The sequence below is a fragment of the Solanum lycopersicum genome, chromosome 9 (genome assembly GCF_036512215.1).
Source record: "Solanum lycopersicum chromosome 9, SLM_r2.1".
In the NCBI taxonomy this organism is placed as follows: domain Eukaryota; kingdom Viridiplantae; phylum Streptophyta; class Magnoliopsida; order Solanales; family Solanaceae; genus Solanum; species Solanum lycopersicum.
Genome location: NC_090808.1, coordinates 1054333 through 1064063, shown reverse-complemented (window position 1 = coordinate 1064063; position 9731 = coordinate 1054333). Strand labels below are relative to the sequence as shown.

Here is a 9731-nt window from a genome sequence, read left to right as displayed (position 1 = left end):
TAAATACTATACATTCTAATTGTTATCTCATATATCTCAAGTTTAATCCAATTAGTCAGATGTTTATTGGTAAAAGTTTATCTATTAAATAAAAGGTTTCATCATAATAAATTCATTATATTTTGATGATATTCATATGATACCTCGATAATTATAATCTTGAAATAACTTATTGCTTTACCAAAATTGAGGATTGATAATCCAACTAATTAATTTAATTATTTATAAGTGCTTAAACACACAATTGAGCACTATACAAAAACACAATTAAGAAAGGTAAATTGGGTAGTTGAAGAAATAAAGACAATTGAAAAGACATATCACAGCAGAATTTGGCTAGAAAGATAACACATGGGCTGATTCATTAATTGGAGTTGTTTATTACTTATGTAGTAGCATTATTCTATTTGTGAGAATATTTTAACAACATATCATTCAAAAAAATAATTAAGTAAGAACTTTTGATACAAATTCTGAATTTGTGATTTTATTACGATCCATTTAATATTTATTGGTTTCAAAATTTGTTGTTTCTATTTATTTAGCATAGTAACATATAAAATTTAAACAAAAATTATGAATCTCAACGTATCATAAATTGTACACTAGATTTTCCCAAGAATTCAACTTGTCCATTCATATTTCTTCTTTCACAGTAAAAATTTGAACTTTTACATCAAATGTTACGAAGGATAAATAAAAATTATTAGGAGGAAGGTTGTCGAAGATCTATCGAAAATAAATTTTTTTTATCTTATTAAGGTAGAGTAAAATTGTATTTTATACATCTTACTCTTTTTAGACTTTACTTGTGAAATCATACTAAATTTATTTTTGGAGAGTTTAAGAATAATCAAAACGAAAAATATTTCATATACAGTAGGTTAGCAAGTTTCTGAAAATTGAATTTCACATCAAAATGAGAAAAAGAAGTGAAGAGTTTTATTAAGCACAATTCAAATTATCGTAGAACATGCCCTTTTGAGGCTCAATGTGACATAACTCGAAAAATATATTCATAATAACTTAGATCTAAAACAAACAATATATATCTCGACTTAGAATAATGAAAATGAATAAATATGGTTGGAGGGAATAAATCTTTTATCAAAATAAACCAAATTAACTAATCTATAGGAAAACATGGGCCTAATTTACCTTTGAAGTCTTTCTTTTATCAAGTGTGAACAAGTTTCAGACTAATTTTTACTACTTATTTATGTTGGAAAGGGACTTCCAAATATAAAAAGGAAGGTTTATAATGGCTCTTTGAATGATGAAAATGGTTTGTATGATTGGTTTATAGATAGATAGGCAATAAACATTATTCCCTTTCATTCCATATTAATTGAATCTTTGAAGCGTTTCACGTTCTTTGACATAAATTGAATATATATTTTTTCATTTTTATTCTTATTAATTATTGTCTAATTTATTGAAGTCATAATATTGAAATCCAAATGAAGGACAAAATAAAGTACACTCTAAATGTAATCTCAAAAACTGAACAATTAAGTTAATTTGAAAAATGAAAAAATGCCTCCAAAAATCAATTAATATGAAATGGAGAGAGTCATTGTTAGTTACTAATTATCCAAAACAATTTATCTATTCTATAAAGGTGGTGTGACATATATTTTATTTTCTTCATACTTCACTTGTGAATTACAAATTTAATATCGAGAGTTTGAGAATAATCAAAAATAACAAATGTATCATAAAAATGGTAACAATAGGCTAGCAAAACTTTTGATTATCGACCACCTTAGATAAATTCCACATCAGAATGACAAAAATAAAGAATTTTATTAAGCATAATCAGATTTACATGAAAGGTGTATTTTGAATCTTAATATAACATCAGCTCAAATAGTATATTTATAAATACTCAAATTCTATATAAATAATACATCTTATGAACTTAAATCACGAAAAATATAATCTAAATGGAATAAATCTTTTATCAAAATAAACTAAATTAACCTAGTGTGAACAAGTTTTTGACTAATTTATGCTTGAAAGAAACTTCCAAATCCAAATATAGAAAAGGTTTAATTATGTGGCTTTTTGGATGGTGAAAATAGTTTTAATTAAAAAAGAACATTAATTAATTAATGCATATAACAGCCAGTCAAGCCCGCCATTGTTTAAGGCCACTCGTGGGTTTCTTTTCTATATTTTATTATTACTCCAATTATGCCACGATCGAGGCGGAGGTAGGTAGGATTGACGAGGTTTATTTGTTTTTTTTATAAAATTATACATATATATGATAAAAATTATTTTTATGTATATATTATTTTCTCCTTTCTAATTTATGTAGAATTTTTTGAATTTCTAAATTTAAATGATTAGTCTATTTTTATCGTAATATTTTCATGTATTTTTTAAATATTTTAAATTGATAATTATTGTGACTAATATTATTTTTTACGTAGATTACAAATATATAAATTTTATTTCAAAAAATATGAAGATTTTTTGCGTAAATTCTCGATCAAATTTTAAATGAAATGAAATGTGTCCCATAAGTTTGAGATAGAAAGAATAATTGATATTGGATGTCTTTTTTTATTTTTTGTTATGTATTTGTTTCTTCAAAATTCTTTATAGGAATCTTAATTTTGTCACTGATTATTTATATGCTACATTATTAGACTAAGGGATCATTTGGTCCGAAATAAGTTATCAGCCTCACTGATCTAAATACAATATATGATATTAATTTAATATTAATTAAACGAAATTATTATACTAATGCAGTATATGATTTTCATTTAGTATCAGTTAAGTGAAATTAGTTAGAAATATATAATGCAATTATTTAGTGGAATATGAATGTAAAAAGGCTATATGTTACATAATTATTTTAATTTAATACTTTTGATAACCATATATAAAACTTACATTTTTATTTTGACAGTACATTCTTACCACATAACACACCAAATACAAGCCTCTATTTATTCACCCGACTACAAAAAATTTAAATTTTAACGACACATTCTTATCACATAACAAATCACACACAAACCTCCATTTATTCATCCTTCTCCAATACAATATGCTATCCATTTTATTCACCTCACTCTAATACTACGCAAGAGTACAAGCTCTTTAGATAAAATCCAAATAATATGGGCTTTATTCAATCGAGTCCAATACTTTCTTTCCAATATTATGGGCTTTGTAGTGAAGTTGTCCTTTCTCTTCAAAATCTCGCTCGTTTCTTTATATATATACGTTTTACTTGTTTTTTTATATATAGATATATGAAAGTTATAATTAGGGATATTATTATCTTTATATGTATAAGTTTCACTTGTCTCTTTATATATAAATATTTAAAAAAATATATATTGAGTTTTTTTAAGACGTAAAAGGTACTTTGTAATTTTGTACATGCAATATATAATCCTAATTAAAACTATGTAAATATAATATTTGATCTTGTTTTTTTTTTTTTTAAACTTTCTAAATAGAAAACTAGATAGATATATGTGTATATAAAGACATTAACCATATATTTAGCCAACTGAATTAATTATATATGCATGTCAATTATATACTCCAATCATTTATTTTTACTTGTTATATTTAATTAAACATATTTATGTTAAAAAATTATTAATATGCATATTTTTATCATACTATCTCTACTAAACTGAAAAAAAGATTCGAAGAATAGTATCTAATGTTAACTGTAAAATATAAATTTTTTTTTACCTTCTCTTGATACGTAAGTAAAAATAAAAATTATTTTTTAAAAATAAATTACGAATAAAAGTGAATAGAAAGAGTATAAGATCAACTTTTATATAAATAATACGCAAAGTGTGTGAAGTATATCGTGAATCAACACCTTCAAAATATACTCCCTTATCCTTCGGAGTAACCCAATAATTTAAATTATAGACTTTTATATCGAAGCTTTCAAATTTCAAATTCCTTGTAAATAAAAATAAAATATTTATCTTTTAAGTCGAGCTAGTCACGGAAAGAGTGTGGCAAGGTTTCAGTTTCAAGAATGATAGAGAGACAAGAAAGAGAGTGAGAGTTTTAATGGAAAAAAAAAGTTTCAATCTTTTTGGCGTTAAACATCATAATAATCAATACTATGAGTTACTAGTGATAGTAATAGTGTATTAAATGGGGAACCACCATGGCCGTTTCTCTCACAGTAAACATCATCATCATCATCATAATCAACAAGGTCCCCCATTTTTTGTACCTACACAACAAACCCAAAATACCCAGATGGGTATAGCTTTGCCTTATGCTAATGTTGATTCCAATCTGCGTGGTCTTGCTGGTCAAGCTGAGGGTTTTGGTGGTTCTTCCATTGGTGGTCGTGATGGTCATGTTTATCAAGTTCTTAATCTTAATGGTTAGTTTGATTCTAATTTTAATTTTAATTTCGTTTCTTCTTTTGGGTATGTGTTGAATTGGTTGTTGTAATGGGTGTGTGTGTTATTTTTATATTTTGGGGTTTAATGGAATAGTGATAGATTTATATAGATGACACGAACTTGTTTGATTTGAGATTGAGGTGTAGTTTGTAAGTTATACTATGCTTTGAGCTATAATGGGATAGCGAGGATTCGTATAGCGGACTCTAACTTGTTTTGGATTGAAGTATAGTTGTTGTTGTAAGTTACACAATGCTTGACCTTAAAATGTAATAGAGAGGACTCATATAGCTGACTCTAACTTGTTTGGATCTGTTGCTGTAAATTACATCTATGTGTGCTATTTTGAGTTGGGAAGGGCAGGATTTTTCTTGTCTTTCGAAAATGCTGCGAAAAGTGTTTGCTTTTGGATTTTGATGTTGTTCGTAAGTAGTTTGGCTGGTTGAGAGAAATCTTTTGAATTGGTTTGACACAGCATGGACTAGCTTTCCTCTTCTTTAAGTTGTTCTACCTTGATAAAAACTTCGTCTGATCGATCAATTATATGTCTAGATTCTAAATTAGTTCTGATTAGCTATTAGAATGCTCTCTTATCACCATTTGTCGTATATTCATGTCCGCTTCAGTAATGCTAAAAGATTTCCTATTAAGGCAAATCAGGTGACTCTGTATCTCACACTTTTACCCGAGAGTTGTTTAATCTGGACTTCTTGTTATCGTCTATATGGACCATTGTCTTTATTGTGTGTTATTCTTAGCTAAATATGCATTGATTTTTGATGAAGTAGCTAAGTTCGCGTTGTACTAGTAGATTCATTCAAGGCAACTTCCCATTTTAGATTTATTCATTCCTTTTTCATCATATTGTCACACTTACAGACCGGTGAATATGCATAAACTCATATAAGGTTTTCTGAGACAACTTTAATTACTTATGCCTTATTATTGGACAACATATCTATCCTTCCTTTTCGTTTGCTCATAAGTTTTCCTATCTGTGGTACCGTCTGAATAGGTTGTACTCTAGATTGGATCAATTGAGTTCGCAAATCTAATGTGCGTACACGCATCTTAATACTCTTATTTCTGATCTTTCGAGAAAAAGATCCATTCTTTTCATAAAAAATAGGAGGTATCACCAATGAAGATTAATGTTTTGATTCATCCCTGGCCTCATTCAAGTATCGCGATCCTTGCACATGTGCAGTCAAAGTCCATTTAATTAATTACTTGTCATTCTATACCATTTGTTTTAAAAAACCAGATAATGGATATGAACGAAATCCTTTGGCTTTCCCTTTGTTAGGATGATGTGTATTAAGATGGAAATTCTTCTCTGCAAAGCCAGCTAACAGCATTATGGCCTGCTTATGAACATGAGCAGGTTCCTCTCTGCTTTTACTCTTGCCTTCCTTATCTTTCATGTTTTCTGTCCCACGTCTTTCCTTGAGCCGAGTGTCAAACAGCCTCTCTACCTCCCAAGGTAGGGGTAAGGTCTGCGTACACTCCCCTCCCCTCCCCAGACCCCACTTATGTGATTATCTTAGATTGTTCTGTGCCTCTCATAATACTATTGGACTTATCTTTCTCATATTATTGTAGATGATGGGCCAGGATCACTTCGAGATGGATGTCGTAAAAAAGAACCTTTGTGGATCGTCTTTGAAGTTTCAGGGACTATTGAGCTCCGTTCTCATTTGAGTGTGTCCTCTTTCAAAACTATTGACGGGCGAGGCCAAAAAATCAAACTCACTGGGAAAGGGTTGAGGTTGAAAGAATGTGAACATGTTATTATCTGCAATCTAGAGTTTGAGGGAGGTAGAGGACATGATGTTGATGGCATTCAGATTAAACCAAAATCGAGGCATATTTGGATAGATCGTTGTAGCCTTAGCGACTATGACGATGGTTTAATTGACATCACAAAAGAGAGCACAGATATTACTGTTTCTAGGTCAGCTGAATCAGCATTATCAGATATCTTTGTTATGACATCTATATTTTTCTTATCTTGAATGTTGTATTTGCAACCAGGTGTCACTTTTCAAAGCATGACAAAACAATGCTTATTGGAGGAGATTCTTCTAATTGTGGTGACAGATGTATGAGGGTCACCATTCACCATTGTTTTTTTGACGGAACTAGACAGCGGCATCCTCGTGTTAGGTTTGCCAAAGTACATTTGTACAATAACTACACTAGGAACTGGGGAATTTATGCTGTTTGCGCTAGTGTAGAATCACAGGTAGTACTGCTTTTTAGCAACATCTTCCTCTCTTTCTCCCTCGTCTTTTTGAAGGGAAGGGATATAGCGTTGTGTAAATTCAGTAATATTTGTCCATTCTGCTATTATTGATGACTTAATTATCTCTCGTGTCAGATATATTCACAATGCAATATATATGAAGCTGGACAAAAAAAGGTGGCCTTCAAATATCTAACAGAGAAGGTAAATCTACTAACTAATACTTAGGAGTATTTATTTTGCTTCCAAAACTATGTGATGATCATCTATGTTTTTCTTTAATGCAAAAATTTACCAATTCGTTCTCTTAACAGCAACTTGAATTGCACAGCAAATTTGAGCAGCCTTAACCTTTAAATCCAAAACTGCAAATGTAATTGTCAATATCTATAATTATTTGTGCTTCACGTAAACTGTGCCTGTATAGAGTCACAAAGTATAGCCCGTGGTGTCAATCCTTGTTGTTTGAGTGTTATGGTAAGAAAGTGGGTTAACTTAACTATTCCGTCTGTTCGTGATTATGATAAAAAAACAGAGATTTTGACGTTGAGATTGAGGTTTCGTAGGTAAAGCTTATTTGTCATTCAACAGAAGGTAGCATGTGTGCGCTTCTCCGGGAATGAATTGTAATGATGAAGCGTCTTTGGTTCCAATGAGTCTTTGGGATGGCACAACTTTTTGAGATTTTCCTGCTCTTTCTGGTAATTGGAAACACCCCCATTTATGCTACCCATCTTAGAGGTGCTTGATGTGCCTGGTCAGTTTTCCCCTTAGACTTAGAGCGAAGAAGAGAGGGGCTTTGTATAGACACTATTGAGCCATGTTCGTACCCTAGGCTTACCTTTATTTCATTTATAGAGGAAGCATTCATAGGGATAAATAGGTACCCTGTGGAATTAGTCGAGGTGCCCGCAAGCTGACTTGGACACCTTTTTCTTTAGTTATATTTATATTAGTTTTTGGACTAGCTCAGAATAATCTTGTCCGGGACAATTGTCCCTCTTTCTTCTCCTTCATCACTGCTTCTTTTCTAGTGGACTTCTATGCTTATGGACTATGGTTGGTCGTCAAATTTGGAGAAAAAGAACTTGATGTAAGTTGAGAAAATCCAACGTCGAGCTCATTCCATACCCATTTTATTATCATATTTAACAATTGAACCAACAGCCTAATTGAAGGATCAATTGCATGTCCTTTGTATAACAATTTTTTTGCTGGCTTTTCCATTTGAAAGAATTAGTGATCATGCTGATAATGTAAAGTAATCTCTATTTGAGCTGAAAACTTCCTGTTCCATATCAATCTTCCTTTAAATTTCTTTCGTAGTTCCGTATATGCATTTAGTTATACGTGTGTTTTTCTTCGTTTCAATGCCTCCCTCCAAAATGTCAAAGTGGGACAGTTAGAGAAAGAGGCATTTCATTCTCCCCTTTTTCCATATATGGCACATGGCTTTGTGGTGGTTATCCAGTCTCTATCAGCCAGTTGTATAGAACACCCTTTCGGCCCTTATTAGGGGCCTAGATGCTTCATATTTGTATCAAAATTATTAATGGAAGTGGAAGTCATGTAAGGAAAGCTCACGGAACTTTTAAGGCGTCTTTTTTTTGATAACCATGGTGTCCAAGCCAACTTGAACACACCTTGACTAAATCCACGGGATGTCTGTCACCTTTATCCACCAAGACTAGGAACCTATGAGGAGAAATCATGTAGTGTTTTTTCTTTTTGTCTTTGCTTGGATTTAAACCGAAGAACTCATGGTTCTCACGCACTTCGTTGACCACTATGCCACACCTGTGGGTGCACTTTTAAAGCGTCTTTGTCGCATATATTCTAAACAACAACTTATTGATGTTTGAAATTTTCTTTGCTTATGTACCATCAACTCTTAAATTGCTAACCTTTAATGATCTCTTAGTCTCTTTCACTACCTAACTGGCTCTTTATGTCATCCTACAGGCAGCTGATAAGGAAGAAGCATGTACTGGTAGCATTAAATCTGAAGATGACTTGTTTGTTTGTGGAACTCAGGCTGGTTTATTGTCTACTTGCAGCGAAAATAACGTCTTCAATCCATCTGAGTTCTACCAAACCTGGACTGTTGAACGTCCCAGCGATGATCTCAAACACTACCTTCAACATTGTACAGGATGGCAGTGTATTCCGCGGCCAAATTGATCAGCCTTTCTCCAGCTGTTTAGGATAACGTACATGAACAGAGACGGTAGCTTCAACGTGTAAAGCATATACTACTACAACGTCGTTTATCATCGATTTGTTGTTGCTATCATCTCTTGTCTATTGTTGTCATTATATCTATGTATTATGTTAAACATAAACTACAATCATTGAAGTAAGAAAAAAATCCTAAAAAATCTCATACTTTTAGCCTCTTTGGTGTGAACCTTAACCAATTTGTTTATTCAATGAAGTTGGTGGCAGGTAAATAGTCAAGGTGTGTGTAAGCTGATTCAAATATCGTTATTTTACTTGCATGACTTAAAAGAGAAAAGTTACCTAGAGTTTTGATTGTTAGTCTATGGTAAACAATATTTATTTTGAATAATTCATGCTATGTATTGTTGTTGTACCATGCATTGCAATGCTTGTACATTACATGATTCCCATGATCAAATGGTTGCATTAATAAGTTGACAATTTCGCAATATCATGTGCACAATTTACCTCTTGGTTAGGTCTTTTGCAAGAAAATTTCAAATACCTAAACCAAATAATTGAACAAATCTTATCAAATGACTTTTGCCAAAAAACATGAAGTTTTCAATATATTACAATCCTCAAGTGGTGTAGGAATTAATTGAGTTAGGGAAATAACACATTAAATGGTTGACTGACTTGTTCTTCAATTCTTTCATAGGTAGGGTACTCTTTAAATTAGCAGTGAAAAAAATTAGCTTGTGAAAATGTGATCTCGTTAATTTATTCATTTGTTAGTTCAACTTATTATAAAACTACTCGATACTCGATTTAGGGATTATCATGTAGCTATAAAATAGTGGGTAAAAAGAAAGTTTGGCATTTGCTAGTACAAGAAAATTTTAAATGGCAAATTT

At 31.2% G+C, this 9731-nt stretch overlaps 1 protein-coding gene across 1 annotated transcript; it reads left to right on the top strand.

Annotated features, from left to right (window-relative positions):
* The first annotated feature begins 3984 nt into the window (after positions 1-3984).
* LOC101244802 (polysaccharide lyase family 6 protein) lies at positions 3985-9104 on the top strand. The gene is given in 5 exon segments (NM_001347130.1): positions 3985-4387; positions 6012-6363; positions 6444-6654; positions 6790-6858; positions 8617-9104. Coding segments are annotated over 5 exon segments (1089 nt in total). The 5' UTR covers positions 3985-4149; the 3' UTR covers positions 8836-9104.
* The last annotated feature ends 627 nt before the right edge of the window (positions 9105-9731 follow it).